This window comes from Elgaria multicarinata, chromosome 2 (genome assembly GCF_023053635.1).
Source record: "Elgaria multicarinata webbii isolate HBS135686 ecotype San Diego chromosome 2, rElgMul1.1.pri, whole genome shotgun sequence".
Classification (NCBI taxonomy): Eukaryota; Metazoa; Chordata; class Lepidosauria; order Squamata; family Anguidae; genus Elgaria; species Elgaria multicarinata.
In genome coordinates, this window is record NC_086172.1 from 37,760,294 (window position 1) to 37,778,063 (window position 17,770).

The 17,770-nt window shown below is 42.0% G+C and overlaps 1 protein-coding gene across 2 annotated transcripts in view; it reads right to left on the reverse strand.

Moving 5' to 3' along the window:
* Positions 1-17,770, reverse strand: part of UBE2E3 (ubiquitin conjugating enzyme E2 E3) — a 110,880-nt gene that overhangs the window by 91,592 nt on the left and 1,518 nt on the right. For both annotated transcript variants that reach the window (XM_063116301.1, XM_063116299.1), the window contains exons 2-3: positions 17,404-17,606; positions 15,143-15,193 (exon numbers count right to left, since the gene is read on the reverse strand). In XM_063116301.1, coding sequence (XP_062972371.1) covers positions 15,143-15,193; positions 17,404-17,597 — 245 coding nt within the window. In that variant the 5' untranslated portion in view covers positions 17,598-17,606. The remainder of the gene's footprint in view (positions 1-15,142; positions 15,194-17,403; positions 17,607-17,770) is intronic.

The window sequence follows — 17,770 nt, forward strand, 5'->3', positions numbered from 1 at the left end:
GGAGCACAAGAGTTCTGCACGCAACTGAGCTATGAACTGGGTCTGAAGGGGGGAAATTCAATCAGCCTGAACTTTGCCATAGCCTATGGGATGCTTTCTATGGGGGAATTTTGGCTGGAAATCCAACCCAGTTCCAACCCCACCTCTGACCAGCAATATTATTATTATTATTATTATTATTATTATTATTATTATTATATTTATTTATATAGCACCATCAATGTACATGGTGTATGTTATTCTTTCAGCCCAATATGCAACTGGGGTATAATATCACTAGACTACCTCGCAGCGTGGTTGTAAATCACTTTCACTCAGACCAACCCTAGAGGCAGTATTAGCAGTGGACTACATTAGCCAAAGCCTCACAGTTGTTTTTTTAATTGACTTCTTTGGGTTATTTTTTTAGACCACTTTTCAGTTCTGTTGGATTCCCTAAATGGGTTGCAATTAAAAGGTTTCAACAATACAAGTAAAATTAAAACAATATGACACAAATGTGGGCCGAGGGAGGGTGGTGCAGAGCAACAATCAAACCTCACCCCATTCCCTGCAGCTAAAATCTTCCCTCTGGAGACAGCATTGAATCCAAAAGTGGAAGTTTCTGGTAGGGGTTGGAGACAACGTCTGAGGCAAGTAGCTATTAAAAGTCCAAGACAGGCAGCACAGCAACCACGGAGGAAGATGACATAATTGGGGAGGTGGGGGAGGGGCAGAATATGGGGATAATGGGCCACATTTGCATTGCAATGTGCACTGGCAGTGGTATTTTTAAATGTTTAAAATCTCTTAAAAATGGATTTTTCACGCAAAATAAGAACCTGATTTAAAAAGAGTATGAATTCTTCTCTTTGCGGCTGCCTTTTCATTTCTGGGTAGACACACTTGTGTCCGATCGGAGTTAAGGTAAACTCCTCAATTTATCCACTGCTTCCAATGGGCAGCTCTTCCTTCCACACTAGGAGACAAATCAGTAGCTGTGATGTTCAGCTGCCTTATATGATGTAAATGTAAATATATATACAAAGTTATAGATCGGATGGTTGAGGGGGAATGCAGATTGGAACCTGATTAAGAGTGGGAGGAGTTAGAGAAATGTATCTATATATAGTTAAGGGAGGGAGAGGGAGAGGTGTGGGTTGGAGTTCTGTGAAGTCAAGGTAGAAGTGGGGTAGAGAGAAGTGAATGATTGTATGAGAGAAGTGGGTGATTTTAGTATTCTGTAGTGGAACCTTTTAAGAAAGAAGTGACAGAAACCAATACACTTAGAATCTTGTAACCATACCCATTTGAACTGAGGAAACCCTTAAGTTTATACACGCATTTACTTGAGTTAATAAATTCCAATTATATTTACAACCAACTGGTGTGGTCTGTGGAGGTGCCTGAGGAGAAAACAACAAATGGTAGCAGCGGAATGGGAAACTGAGGGCTAGTTTGCTGGGCTGTGGAGCTGTGCAGCCTGAATTAGAGGCGAGACAGGAGCAGCAGCAGCAGGCCAAAACCCTCAAACACGTCATTAGCACAGGGGGGATTAAAGTGGTCCTTATTATTATTGACGTGGACAGTCCTGTTGGGTGCTTGTGGGTGTCTCAGGTGAAGTTGGGACGACACAGGGGGGTAGGGCGTCACAGTAGCCAATCTCTTTTGAGCTGAACAACACACACACACATACACACACACACACACACACTTCCCATGTTGTACGGCAAACTCCTGTTGAAACTAAGAGGGTCAGACATTCCAGAGACAAAATCCTAGTGTCAACTTATGCAGTACATATGCATACATTCCATTTTAATTCATTACTCCCATCAGAAATTACTGATTCCCCCTCCCCACAATCAACCCTCACCCACCCACCCCACACTTATCATCATTTTTCTGAGGGTGACATTATGCCATCAATTAATTAGAGTACAAAACTCAAAATGCTAAACACACACGCAACTTCATGAAAGCAACTGTAGTCTGTCTGTCTTTCCACATGCACACACACACGCGCACAAGTATGTATGTATGACTGAAACGCTTGCTGAAGACACTTTACAACACAAAATCCAATATGGATAGTATATTTTCTTTTTTCAAATGCTGAGACATCTTGGGGAAAATTATGCTCTAGTCATTCCTAAGCGCAGCAAGTGAGAAACAACCTCCTGATCTCCAAGACTTGTCAAGTCTGCTAAATTAATAACACTCTTAAGATTCTATTAGGCATCTAATTGCCTCCGATTTCTACTGTGTTTAGTATTTTTCATCATAGCTACTCGCATTAAGTACTAGTTACCCTGAAGGACTAAAAGGCGGCCGAAAGAGAGATGTAACGACTAAAACAAAATCATAGATGGTTAAAACTGCTGCTGTGCTAAATTATATCACCCTTCTTTCTTTCTTTCTTTCTTTCTTTCTTTCTTTCTTTCTTTCTTTCTTCATTCTTTCTTTTTTTCATTCTTTCTTTCATTCTTTCTTTTCAGCTTACTGCTCCAAAATTAAATCATCGAGTCCCTCCCCGATACACCAATAAATCACTTACTAATAATAGCTATGGGTAAATAAAGGTTATCGTTAGTTAAGCACATCTTTAAATGGCCGCAATTCATTGATTTACCTTCCAAAAAGATTAACGATGAAGAAAGTCGCAGTCGGAAAAGACAGCCCTGCCACCAGGAACAGCTATCTAAAGGCTTCATCAAACGCTCTTTCTAAGGGCTGTTTGGTTCAGCTACAGGAATAGACCACAAGCACATCACTAACACGCTCACAGGGCCCCAAGGAAACTCAGCAGCGCTTCCTTTCTTCTTCTCCCTTCCATCACTGTTCCAAAAGCCCTCTGCAAACCTTGGTTCTGCTCCGTTGTGCTAACCCAAAAGCAGCACGTTTTTAATTCTGACAAATACACACACACACACATTCCTTTAAGGTCTGACCAGCTTCCCGCCACATGTCCACATCACAGACAAAGTGCAAGGCAATAAACCCAGTCAAACCGCATTTTCACAAGAGCTGATAACAGATAAATGTGAAGCCTTTTGCCTGGTCAAATGCACAAATGGCACCATTTAAAGGCAGTTCCTGCTGCGGTCGGGAATCAGTGAGTACACGAATAAGCTACTAGGATAGCTAACAGTATTATCTGACAACACAACAAAAATAAAGGTAATGTTAATGGCCCCTTTATATATTATATACCTGTATAGAAGGTATTAAATTGGTGAAGATCTATACCAAGCAGGATATAGCACTATGAAAGTGGTATGAAACCGGTATCTAAGAGGCAGGAGCCACACCAAGCAGGATATAACACTACGAAGGTGGTATGGAAGCGGTATATGGTATGTGTCAATGGGCCCCAACAGTTGTCCGTGTTCCCCTGAAGTTTCTAACCCATAAGGTTAGGCTTAAAAGTGTGTTGAGAGCATCTCGCGAAATTGTTTCAGTATTCTCTAAAACTCTGTTCCCATTGCAAGCCAAAGCAGAATTATGCAAATAAATGCAAATATGCAAATATGCAAATGTTCTGAGTGCATAATTCATACAAGTCCCAGGATTTAGCTTTTCTTGGCACAGAGCCAGGTTTACACTGCTGCAGAACTTTGCATCATAGCAGTGGGAAAACTGGAAACAGAATCTTTAAGATGGCAGGACAGAAAAAGCCGACTCAGTTTTCACTTTTCAATCTCCCTGAGTTGTCCGAACAGCAGCATTCTTTTTTAAGAGCTAACAGCGAACAAAAATGTGGAAACCGCATTTGAAAAGGAAGGAAACTCCACACCGCCAAACAGGATTCTGTTTGCACCTCTAGCCATATGTGAATTTTCCCTAGGAAAGAGATCCAAAAGCTCCCTTCATTTTAAAAGCTCTCGTACTGTTGTAGCCCCTTTGGACTTCAGAGGAAGCTGTCCCCAAAAAGCAAAGAACAAATTAACTGTTTTTATGCTATTGTTAGGAAAGAAAGTCTCTAGGCTCAGCTCTAGGCTGTCATCAAATTGAAGCAGGTACCTTCTAGTGTTACAACAAGCCTCTAAACTACTAGTGTTACAACAAGGCGTGTTGAACCTGAGGGCAAACCTGGACAACCTGGGGTTCAAATCAAACTTTCTGAGATAACCAGGTGGCCCCGCCCCCTTTACTTGGCCCACCCCCTTTCCCCACACCACTGATTATTTGGTGGTTTCCTGGTTTTTGCAAATTTCCACCATTCTAAGAGGTTGAACTGCCTCCACTAAGGCTTAGTTACTAGGAGTAAGAGCTTTAAGCTAAAATATTCTGGTATGATTGGATATTTTTGGCCTGCTCCCTTTTGACTTCAGCCTCACCCTCGACTGGAAAGTGGCCCCCAAGAGCTTCTGCAAAATTGAATTCAGCCCTCAATCTGAAAGAAGTTCAACATCCCTGCTCTAGAAGTTCTAAACACTGCTAATGGGGTTATAGGGAAAGATGGTTTCTGGGATTGTTTCCTAGGAAACTCAACAAGCAAGAACTCTTTGAGCACACTGCAGGGGGGGAGAGAGGCAGTTTTGTCCCACTTTCACAACTTGGAGCTCACTGCAGACACTGCATACTGAAATACAGAGCCTTGGGAGAAATGGTGCAATGGCCGCCTTTGTAAAACTTGGCCTTGTGCTATCAGAAGCACAAAGTGAAAGTCAGCTAGAGCACAAAACATCAACAGAAAAGAGCAAATCAAACCAAGAGAGAGAACATAAAGTCTCTCTTGTCCACCATTCCCCCTTATGATCTTGGAATTAAAGCGCAAACTGTGTGCTCTGCTCTCAGCAGGACATTTCCAAAGAAAGCTATTTGGGATTTTATGATGCCATATCCTAAGAACTCGGGGATAGGAGTGGGAAAGGGTGTTATGGCACTATATTGCCAAAAGCATAAATATAAGCTCTTTTAAAAATCCACAAGATCCTTCCAAATCTCATTTAACACCTCTCCACAAAGGCCTTTCCCCTTCATATGTCGGCCTGTATAGCATTTCATAAAATCACATAGTTGGAAGGGGACCTAGGAAGTCATGTAGTCCAACGCCTTGCTCAATGTACCATCTCAAATACAGGATGCAACTACGGCATCCTTGAGACATGGCCATGTAGTCTCTGCTTAAACATCTCCAGTGGTGAAGAAGGATCTCTTTAGAATTCTAACTGGTTCTGACTGAAACCCAGAGAGGATTCACTGCCCCACTGACATCGGAGCTACCAGTTCTTACTGGTTCTGGACCTTCAGAATAAGGCACTCCATAATTACAGGGCAGCCCTTGACTACGTGCTCACATCAAACAGGCTGGACCAAGCGATATCCTTTCCATCAGAAACAGCGATGGCAAGGGTTTGATGAAGGGGATTGAAGGACAGGTTGTGTGGGCCTGTAAGAGAGAAGCCCAACAAAGGGGGGTGTCAAACGTGCTACAGGAACATGGTTGCTTTAGAACTCACCATTGTCACCAGAGGTGAGGTGAGGAAGTCCCTCCTTTGCATATTACGTCAGAAACCCCAGTTTCTTTTGAACGTTTTGAACCACAAAGCACCGCTCTTCGTTGGTTAGGGCTGCCCTGATTTTAATGCAGTGAAATACTTCGGCTTATCCAGGATCCACTGAGATCAATTTGGATTCAGAGATGGTGAAGACCCACATCCTGCATTTATTTCCAGACCCTGAATATTGGGATCAGACTGGAGTTGGAACAAGCAAGCAGTCGTTCACACAAACCACATTTCTTCCTTTGGTATGATAATGCCCTTGGACGCAGTTTGGAGTCCCACGTTAGCCTGGCAAATTGGCTCGCAACGCTCCCAGTGCCTTAAATGCAAAGCTGAGCAGAAAAGGATCTCAGTGCGGAAATATTTCCTGAGCGCATCTGTAAATTCCCACCGTGGCGTATCTGTTCTATTACCCTAGGAGGTGATTAGCTGCTAGGGTACAGCATATAAATAATAGCCATTCTGCACACAAAGAAGAGGCTTTGAAATCAGCTGAACAGCCAAGGAAACCTTGCTTATTACAGGCAAAGTCTCACTAGAAACACTGACTAGTGTGGTGCAGTAGTTAGAGCAGGGGGGCTGAACCTCTCTCACCCAAGGGCCAAATTCCATTTCAGAGACTCTCTCAGGGGGCATGTTCCAGTAGTGGGTGGGGGACAAACACCAAAAATACTTGCATATTTTACCTCAAAACTCTTACTGTCAGTAACTAACCCGCATGAGAGGCATTATAGAATTTGGCAGGGGTGGGTGGAAAGAAAGAATGCAAAAGCTGAGAAACCACAAAATTATGGGTGGTCAAAGGAAAATGGGTTGAGCCAAGTGAAGGGGTGTAGCCTTCTAGGTAATCCCAGGGGGGTAGGATTTGGCCTGTAAGCCTGAGATACTACACCCCTATTAAGAGTATTGAATAAGGACTGGGGAGACCCAGGTTCAAATCTACAGTCAACCATGAAGCTCCCTGAATAACTATGGATCCATCCCCATCTCTCAGCTTAATCTACCTTACAGGCTTGTTTAGAGGACAAAATAGGCAGGAGGCGAGGACCACTCCTTGGATGAACAGTGGGATGGAAATATAGTGCATAAATAAAAACATTGTTATACACAGTATTGCCATATATCACAGACACAATAGATTTGTCAATTCAGTTCAAAAAATAAAACAAGACATTTCAACAGTGCTAGGCGCCTGCATAAAATGTTAAGACAACCAAGCACTCAAGATTTTCTAGCCAACGTTGCCCCCAGACAGCTCCAATTAATTTAAGTGGGCCTTGTTCAGAAGCAGGGCTCAAGTTAAATTTAAAGGAGCATTTAAAAATCCAGCCCCTTCTAGATAAAATAAGATGTGAGGGGGAGGGCAGGAACAAAGAGATTGAAATACATTAAATTCCCTTTTAAAAACTGCTTATTTAGACCAAAGACTGACCTCTCCAGCAATAGATTTTATAATGTTGCATAAGGTATTCACTTACAAATAAGAGGTGGTGGTTGTTTTTCCAGCAAACAAGAGAATAGCCTGCCAAAAGTATTAAGCAAAAATAACTAAGGAATGTCTGTGCTCAGAGGCAGCATACCTGATGCTGGAGAGAAAACAGGCAATGACTATCTCTGGGTACATTTCGAAGATCGCAGTGAGGGGAAAAGCCATTGTGGCTTCCCCACCCCCACCCCATACAGCCGTCATTTCCATTATTTCCCTAGCATGGCGGGGAGGTGACTTACCCTCCCAACAACCTCTACTGCATATCGCGGGTTGCCCTGTTTACAAGACTCCGATGGAATTTAATCGCAGGCTACAGTTGGAGGCAGAACACTGTTGGGACGTTTGTCTAATCCAGCAAGTCGTTCTTCGCCTGTTGCATTCAAAGCTACTTTGAAACATTTTAATGTTCTGTTTTCCGCACACTGCTCAGAGTTGCAAAGGGAAGCCGGGGGGCGGGGGAGGAGGGGGAAAGATTATGGGTTTTATCCAAAATTGGGCACATGCCAGCAGAGCAGAAACTGCTAGCAGAACACAATGCCCCTCTTCGCTGCAGCACCCGTCCCCCAAAAATCTACTTCAAAGGTTTGGGGGATTCCCTGGAGCAGATTTGGGAGGGGCCTGCAGTTGTTGGGGGGGGGGGGTGAAGAGCAAGGGGAATTCTGCTCACGCAACATTGGATTTAACCCTACGAAACTATTTAATAAACAGCAAAATCTCTTAGACAGCAATCCTATCCATATTTAGCTGGAATAAGTCCCCCTGAACTCAATAGGACTGACTTCTGGGTACATATGTACCCAACATTGCACTGTTAATATATGTACATAATAAAAAAACAAATCATCATAATCTCTGGGTGGTTCGGAACAATATAAAAGATATGTAATATATGTATACATGTAATATATGCATTTCCTAGTGCCAAAGGTCATCTCAGTTTCAAATGTGGATACACTGAAACTTGCTGTTAGGAAGGTGTGCATAAATTTTAATAAGGAATCCCTCATTGCCTACACCCACACCCCTTCATCACATTTGTTGCTGATTTAACCATCACATCCTGTTACCATTTGAATTACAATATTCACCCAGATTTATTTATGCCATTAAATATAATAAAATCCCTAAGCTGTTCACATATAAATTTTAAAATCACATTTAAAATACAGCATTAAAAACAATTCCAATTACAATACGAGCAATACAAGGAGCACTAAGATGGAGCAGCGTGATTAATTTAATTACAAGCTGGGGAAAGCCTGGGTGAACAAGTGTGTTTTCATGAAGCGCTTGAAAGATGTCACATTTTCTGCCTCCCAAACTGCACGGGAATGAGTTTTCTAGAGCGTGGGTACCGCTACTGAGATGGCCCACTGTAAAAGTACTATGTGGCGACATTCCGTTAATTACAAACCAAAAAGATCTCCTCTGATGATCTTAAAGATCGGCTGGGTATATATAGGGTAAGGCAGTTTGCTAGACATTCTGATCCCAAGTTGTTTAGGGCTTTATATTTATTTACAATATTTATATACCGCTCCCTATTGAAAATTTCAGAGCAGTGTACAAGATAAAATAAAATAAAAACAGAATAAAACACTTTAAAATAGATTTTAAAAGAAGCAAAATATACAGTAACATAACCTTGAACATGGCTTGGAAGCTAATAGGCAGGCAGTGCTGTTAATTTAACCCAGATGTTATGTGAAGACAGCTGGGTGTCCTCATGAGCACCCTAAGTGCTGCACTCAGCACTAGCTACAGCTTCTGAACCAGGCACAAGGGCAGCCCCACATAGGAAGCATTATAGTAGTCCAATACCAAAGGCCATGGGATAAGAGTAGAGAGTGGTACCACCCATCCAAACGGGAATTTCAGGAAGCAAAAGTGGGCTGGTGGTAGAAGTTTTAATCCTCCCCTCCCAGAGCACGGTGATCTCAATCCAAACTGGAGCTACGCAGGCAAAACAAAAGACGAGCCTCAGCTACGCGGCGATTAGTGTAACTTACCATTTGGTTCTTTGACGTGATTTCAGCACCAATCTTTATTTTACCTCTGCTGATGGCATTTATGCTGTTTTGCATTTGTTTTATCCGTTCTGACTGCTTTGACGCTTGCTGTTTTAAACCATGTTGCTTTTCATGATCTTTGCTTTTGTTGTAAGTTAGAGTCATTGCAACCCCACCCTGGTCGGGTGAATTACAAATCCATATGATAAATAAGGAATAAAATTATTTGTATTCAGTATGCTGTCCTTTTCGATGGCGTTCTGTTTTTCTTTTCGTTAACTATAGGAGGGACCCTATTTCCCTCATTACCTGGGTTTGCCACTAAGCGTACCTTCAACAAGGAAAGTCTGCAGACAAGCACAGCTTCCTGATGGGAAAACATGCACAGTGCAAGTGTTCCCAAGCCTGTGTTTGTCTCATTCACATGTTACACTTTTGCTTGTAAAAAAACACCCTAGATGTACATCAGAGTAAATGTACACAGTGTAAACTGGCCCGTTCGCTCCCAAGTGTAAAGTACAAACAAATAGAGAAAATTAGTAGAATACAAAGAACAATTACACAAAAATGTTAAAGGGGAGGGGCCGTAGCTCAGTGGTATGGCACCTCCTTTGCAAGTGGAAGGTCCCAGGTTCGAACCCCAGTATCTCCAGGTAGGGCTAGGAAAGAATCCTGCCTGAAATCCTGGAGAGCCGCTGCCAGTCAGTGTCGACATTACTGGGCTAGATGGAACAAGGGCAGTGGTTTATAACCCACCTCAACAAGCCATGCTCGCCATGTGCAAACAACGTGAGAAACCGTGCCAGCGAGGGTAGTTGTACAAATACAACCAGCATGCAACCGGCACACACAGGGTAGCTAACAAGCCACGGGGGCTTCTTAACCACCCTGCGATCATGTGAACCGGCCCAGCGCAAGGCAGCTTTCCCAAGCGTGAATGTGGACAAAACAGAAACTCAAAACATGAGCAAATACAGCTCCAGTGCCGACAAACAAATAAAGGACAAAATAAATAAATGCAAGCCAAATTGTCAGCAAACCACTGAATATTCACATTCATCAGATAAAGGGTGTTAAAACAGAATTGTATTAAGGAGCAGGCAGTGATGTTTGCCATGCTGACAGTCAATAGGGAAAGCGAACGTTTGTTGCACGGTAAATTATCCCCAATTACATTTACCAGAGTGGCTCCCTAATTATACATATAAACAAAATAACGCACAGCAACCCTAAAGTAATTCAATCATTTCCTTTGCACATTAGTATCATTCTGGCATTGGAAGAAGCCAAGCTTCCTTTTACCGTTTGTGATTACTTTTCGCTTGGACAATGAGAAATCACTCTTGGCAGTTCCTAGCTGTGCTTATTGTGAATCTCTATCACCCTGGAATGCTGAGGTTACAAACCAGCCTTTCCCAACCTGGTCCCTGCCATGTGTGTGGGGACTGCAACTCCCATTATCCCCAGCCAGCAGGCTGTGGTAATGGGAGTTGTAGTCCCCACTCTCCTGTGGGGAGGGGGCAGCTGGGGATGGCTGATTTAAACAATTAAGAAAATAGTTTTCCATTCAAAACAGAACACCTTTTACTGAGACCCAAAGCAAAGCCTTCACATTTTTCTTGATTAACAAACGTAACATTTCTACACTATTTACGTTTTTGTTAAACTCTACTTCAGAGGAGTGAGAACCTACCACCACCTAATTCATTGAGATACCGACTGTGGCTGTCAAGAAAAGATGTGGGCAATTCAAAACCAAAATGTTTGCCACGCACCAGGCAACTGATGTGCACAAGTGTCGTGTCTGCGCAGCAGGTAACTGTGCCATTCCAAGCAACATATAAGAGGTACAGCAATGTCCTCTTGCTGCTCTGAATTCAGGGCATGTGTCTATTATGAATGCATGACACAAAGCAGAGAGAGTCATTTCAAAATCAAACGGAAATACTAGTCAAATGTAGCTTTTCATCCCACTTACAGAAGCAGAACATGCAAATATTGTTAACCTCAAGCCTGTTATGCAATGTTGTGTATCAGTGAGGAGCATGAGCTGCAAGCCAGGATGTCCTGGGTTCAAATCTCACCTCAGACACCAACCCACCAAGATGTCTTAGGCAGGTCACTCTTCTCAACTCCCCAGTTGCAATACAGGGTTAATAATAACTGTTGCAAGGATTCATGTGAAAATGACTATGAAGTGCTTTGAACACTTGAAATGCACGCTATAAAAATGAAAGGATTAATACTGTTCTTGTCATTGTTGTTATTATTAACTTTATATATTACATTTTGGGAATCAGCTGCTAGTTGCAAAGTACAGTGTAATTTCTAAAAGCCCTCTGCATGAATAAATAGTGGCTTTTGACAAAATACATCCCAGGAAGGGGTTTCCAGTTGTTGCTCATGTGTAATTTGTACCTTAAAAACGGCTATTTATTTACACACAAGTGTAAATAAGGGTATATATATATTTGTATACTTGGGAAGCAGTTTCTAAAGATCAAATGCAGTTGAGGAAATGGCCCTTAAAAGCTATTGAGAGTGCTACTGCTCTAAGCTATGCTGAGCTCTAACTTAGTGGAAGCAACGCCGTTCCCTAACAAAATGACTCCCTCAAACAACATGACCTTTTTCTTGGAGGCAGACACCGCTTTCACTTAACTCTCATCGTACATAGAGAACAGGATACATTTCGCCAAACCACCAGTGTGACATAAGAATCTAACTGCCTCTCAAAAGGGGAACTTTTGCAAACACAGTTATTTTGGGCAGAGGAAGGATTCTCTCCCAAAAATAACAAGACAAAATTGAAATATTAAAGTACTTTTGTTCTCATCAATCCTTCACAAGGGATCCAAGATTGAACACTTATTATTTTCACTGGAATCTTCTATATTTACAGATTTCTCAGCCGCCGCCAAGAGACCAGTGGACTTCCAAAGATGTGGTCACATTTTTATTGTGGCCACAGTTCTTCATACAGCACCGAGACCTAGGAGAAAGTGGATGGACCTCTCTCGCTAGCACCAGCTCTGGTAATTAGGGACCTGGGCCACTTAACCCTGAAGAGAAGCTCTCAGAATTTCTTCATTGACTTTAGTGTGGTGGCCCCCTTCCCCTGGAATTCCCTGTCTTTGGAGGTCAGGCAGGAGCCAACGTTGCGTTGCTTCTGGTGCCTCCTGAAAACACTGTTATTTCAGGAAGACTTCCTTGAGTAACCTCCCGCGGTTTATCAAAACTCCATTTTATCAGAACTCTGCTTCTTTTTTAAAAAGTATTATTTTAACATGGTGTTTTTATTCTGCTGTTCATCACTCTGAAATCATTGGATGTAGAGCAGTAAACAAATATTGTAAATAAATAAATACATACATACATCCTCCTCAGCTAAGAACAGCAATCCTGTTGGGGTGGAGGAACACATGCCATTCTTGGGGCCATCTCAAATGCCCAGCCATGACACCCTTTGGCATTAGTCCAGTCTCTGTCTTTGTGCAGGAGAATCAGACTACATCCCTCCCACAGAGACTGGGGAAAAGGAAGGCTCAGCCTTAGTTTGCTACCTCTCACTGCTTTTGAGTATCTACACAGCTCAGCATGGTGACAGATGGATTCCTTGCTCTAAGATCTTTGTACATACCAGAGCAGGAGCAACCGCAAATAATGTCTGGCTAACAAGGTCAGCCAAAATGGGTATACCCCTGGAAATGTCTTATTCACCAAGGGTGTTGTCATTCTTTCTTTCTTTTAATTTAAAAAAGGAGATCCACTATTGATTCCCCCTTAGCGTTATCTTTCCCACCCTCTATACCATTTCCTTTTAAAAGTGAAAAACTGCTTCACTCTCACTTCATGCAGTTGTATAGCCTCGCAAAGCTTGGCCCCATACACACCATCAAAACAGAAAGGAAGGATGGTCAGCGGCACTACATAAATGAAGAAGTGTTGTACATTTACTTTCTATGTAAACATACCAAACTTCTTTCCCCTGGCACAAAAACACATTCATAATATAGCACGTTCCCTAAGTGCTAAAACAACAACAACCTACCTTTGCATATATAATTTTATTTATTTATTACATTTTTAAACCTCTCCAATATCCAAAGTTAGAGGTTCCAGCTAAAGAAACAGCTTATCCCACCCAATCATACCACCCACCCAACTCTACAGGAAGTAGGATTACAGGTGTGCAGCACAACAGGGAGGAGAAGATGGGGGCACTGAGAGAGACACGGCAAAGTTACAGGAATGCTCTTATTCCCATTGTCTGGGGCAGAAGATGTGTATGGGTACGAGGGAAAGAACAAGGGATTGCCTAAGCTGTGTCAGTGGGACAATGGCTGAGGTGAAATTAGAATTAGGGTCCTCTATGCTCATAGCTTACCCTTTTTACCACTGGTCTCAGACACCCATGGATTTCCCCCTTCAAACTGCTCTACCACTATTTTGCCTTTCTATTTCCCTTATGTCTGGGGTGAGCAGAAGGTAGAACTGGATCTACCGGCAGATCTCTGGGTAATTAGCAACAGATCGGCAAGGATTTCTGACTCCTAATGGTTTAACAACAGCAGCAATAAAATGACTCCCATCCCTGCTCCCCATCTGCCTTAAATTATACTGTGTTTGGGATAAATAAGGGTAGAAGGATGGTAACTCCATGAAGTTCTTGTACTCAAAACTAATTCCTGGGCTCAGAATTCTTTAATTCAACATATTTCTATACCTAAGGGTTATCCCAGGAAAATGGAGGGATCGTCCCTGCCTGCTCCTGGGATCCCCTGTGTGGCATTTGGATAAAGGGTGGTGTAGACATGCCCTATGTCTTTTGCACCAGACTCCAGTTGGTAGATCTCACGGTTCTCGTTGAAAACAACAACAACAACAACAACATGGATCCTGCAAGCCTGAAGCCCGCCCACCCTGTCCTTATAGGATACCATACCATGAATTTGGAGTGACCACACAACAGCACCAAAAGAACACAAACATTCAAGCATAGACTACTTGAACCTGTTGCAACAGAACCACAGCACGAGCCTTCGAACGGCATTTGACCTGTGCCATAAAGTCAATTATTTTATCAACAGCTTTTTTTCTTTTTCTTCTTTTTAATCTTTGCCTCTAGATTGTTTTTTTTTTTCAGGGCAGGCATAAAAACTGATAAAAATTACATTTGGTACCAAGCTATTTAAAAAATAAAAACACAACAGCAGCAACAGTAAAGCCACCCTGGCTCTGAGAGTTGTTTCTCCAGAATCCAATTAAATAACACACCTTCCCCAGAACAGTGCAATATACCCACACATGAGCAATGCTTCTAATATAATAGTCACTGTAAACTGCAATGCCTCATGAACTGGGGGGTGGGGGGAGAGAGAACATACAACAAATCGATTAAGAGAGAGAGAGAGAGAGTCAATAGCAGTTTCATGACAGCCCAGAATAATTTTATTTCCCAATCCCGACACTGAATAATTCACCACCCATCGTATTTTTGCTTAATAGACACGTACACCGCAACTGACAATTTTTCAACAAGTGGGGGAAAAAACCGAGCTAGCATTACCATCACTCCCAAAGCCAAAAAGTTCTTTTTACACTGTTCTTATAATAATAATAATAAAACACCTACACATCCAGAAGACAAACTACAAATATAACTCTTTAACTTTCTTTTAAAAAACATAGCACCATCCTAAGAATGATTGGTGGGGGGGGTCTGGTGATTTTTTTTTGGGGGGGGGGGGGGAGAGACATGCTTTTATTTCAAACTCAGGTAAGCCAGCATTTCTAAAGCTTCAACAGCCCTAAGCGAACAAGACACATCTAGAATAACTATTTAGCTTTCAGAAACATACACAGGAAAACAGCTTGTCAACAAGGGCTACTATTACCAGCAAACGTGCCACCTACACTGTGTAGCTGACAATCAAAGCTTCGTGGTACATTCTATCAAGCATCTCGGCACACTTGTTCCAGTTGCCTTACACAATTCCTGCTTTATCTCAGATCCACATCCAGACATTACGGAGCAGCACATCTGCTAGGCTGAGCAATCCTCCGTCCTCATTCACTCTCCCCGCCTCTCCGCCCAGCACTAATCGACATCCCCACATTTCAAAAGTTCGGTGTCTTGGTTTGTTTTCCCATACCTGCAGTTGGGAGGTGGATCCAGGGTGATTTCGGCTAGCTCCTTCTGAATTCTGTTGGCAAAATGAGAACAGACACAAAGCATTTGAGATAGTCTACGGAATAAATCAGGGAATTACACTGCCCTCTACCACCATGCAGTTAAATGCAAGATTGGTTTTGCCTTCAGTAATGCTAACATGGCTGCTTCCTCTTTGTTCTCAGAGGCATAACCCAAATCCCATAACAGAGAAACTTTGCAGCTTTTTTTCCTCTCTGTTATGGGAAATAGACAGGGCATTTACACTTCAGCCCAGTAGGAATTCCCACAGAGTCCTCAGAAAAGTGAGTCTGAGGGATTTCCAGCCACTTTATATAAGAGAATGTTTCTTTTTAATCTTATATGCAAATGAGACCAGGAGGGGAGGAGGAAATACAAGCATATTTGAGAATGACTTTCCACCAACATTACCGGAATTGTAGCCAAGGTGGCTACGTAGTAAACAAGGACACGTTTTTGGCAAGGTTTTACCTGCTGCTGATTGTGAATTTTAGCATTTCAATTAACTTGGCAAATATGAAACCAGGTGACTGGAGACACATCTAGCTTTAACTCTAGACTTATTTTCTTCTTACTGCTCTTACCTTTCCCCACAAAGCCATGAAACATTTTTATTTGCTAGAAACCTTGTAGAATAAAACAAATACTGATATCGCAATGATGGTTTCAGCCCAGATGGTGTCTCTGGACAACAGTTATAAAGCTGTTAGGATCCAAAGAGAAAATGTTTTATCCGTTTTATCACAGTTTAATAGAAGTTATCAAAAGGACGAAGCTTTTGTCATTTGGCTCCCAGAACAAAATATTTGTTGTTGCTCGTTTTACAAACTTCAGACAATTTATGTTTTGAGAGAAGCAGATCTCTGACAATGACAAATGGTCTAAATATAATTTAGGTACTCTGGTTTTGCACCCTGCAAGATTTTAAGCAAGGCACCAAGCCAAACACTACACAGAGCTATGATTTTACAAAAACAAACATGATATTAAGGGAAACAGCCAATGAATCTATTTATCAACAGCAAACATGCTGTATAAATACCTTGTGAGCAGCTAGCAAAAGTGATCTTAAATATATCAAAAGTTACCCCACACACACACACAAAATGAAAAAGATCTACTCTCTACGATTTTTTTCTAATTCAAACGTCCTAAGTCCTAACAAATGTTTGGAATACGGAAACAGCACATCCATACAACCCCGACACACACCAAACATATCAGTCCACTTTAGAGTCAATGTGAAAAATGCCATTGCTTTTAATGAAACTGTATTGAACCCTTGAACATCTTTGATGCCATTTGTCAGATATGGTGTTGGATAATGTAATGTGGATTCCTAGCTAAAAGTGAGCTTCAGGGAAAGGATTACTCAGTTATCTCCAAAGAAGCACAGATCAAGGCATTTCAAGTTTGCCCAATTCAGAAATTAAGAGCACATGTGCCTCTTGAAAGCCAAACTGCCAGAAAATGTATACATAGACACTGATGATGATCAGATAGGTTTCTCAAGTTTTTGAAACTTCAAAGATAAAAAGACAATCATTAGTCTAATCCCATTGAGGCAAGAGACACTCGAGTTAACAGCCACACTTGTGTTTTAGCCATACACAAAACCCCTCCATTTACATAAGTTGACATGCACTGAGGTTTGAAAAAAGGAGTAAGCACAAAAGTCATATTTCTTGTAAAGCGTTCTTCTTACACAGCATTCAATGGAAGTCAGCTGAAAATACATCTAAAGAATGGATCCTTCCATTTCCTTCCTCCCTCCATTCCCAGAAAAAAATGGTAAAGGATGTAGATCTAGGTGTGAACATATGTGAGCCACTTGGGCCAAGCTGAACAAGGCAGAGTCCAGCACATGGCAAAGCAGTCATGTGACTTGTTCTCCTAACTCGCATCTCAACCCACATTAAATACACTGCATCTGCATCATCATCAATGGTTCAACCCAAACGCTCACCATTTGGTGTGGAATTCTGCCTGGATCAAGTCAACCCACAGCCTCAATGGGTTGGCTTTGTTATGTGAATTGGTCCTAGCTGGAGACATTGCAATACATGGATTCTACTATAAGGCCAACTCTTATTATGGGTGTTGTCATTCCCAACAGTGAAGAACATGGCACACTTTTCTGCTTTATCATAAAGGTCTGCCCCATGAGCAGACTCCTCCTCCCCCCCCCCAAAAAAAATCTTTCTGTCCTTTGGAGCTGTTTACCTTTTAGCACTAGTGGATAACTTAGCAGTGGTTTTGCTGGAGAGTTTGGTATTTTTCTTCTGCTGAGTTGCAGAAGGCTTTCTTTCTTCTTGCTCTTCAGGTTCAGGTGCTGGTGGGTCCCTCTGATCTGCATCTGAACTACCACTGCTGGTACTTGGACTTTCGTCATCTGACCTTTGTCTGTCACTGGACATCTTGGAAAACTTTTTGGGAAGGAGCAAAAGTATAACAAGAACAAAAAAAGTGGGACAAAGAAAGTCAGTTCATTCTGTGAAGTGGAATTAACTCAATATCCTAAGCAGAATTATTCAGTACCTTTAAGAAAGGCTATGATAATGATTTAAAGGGGGGGTTTGAAAGACAGTGG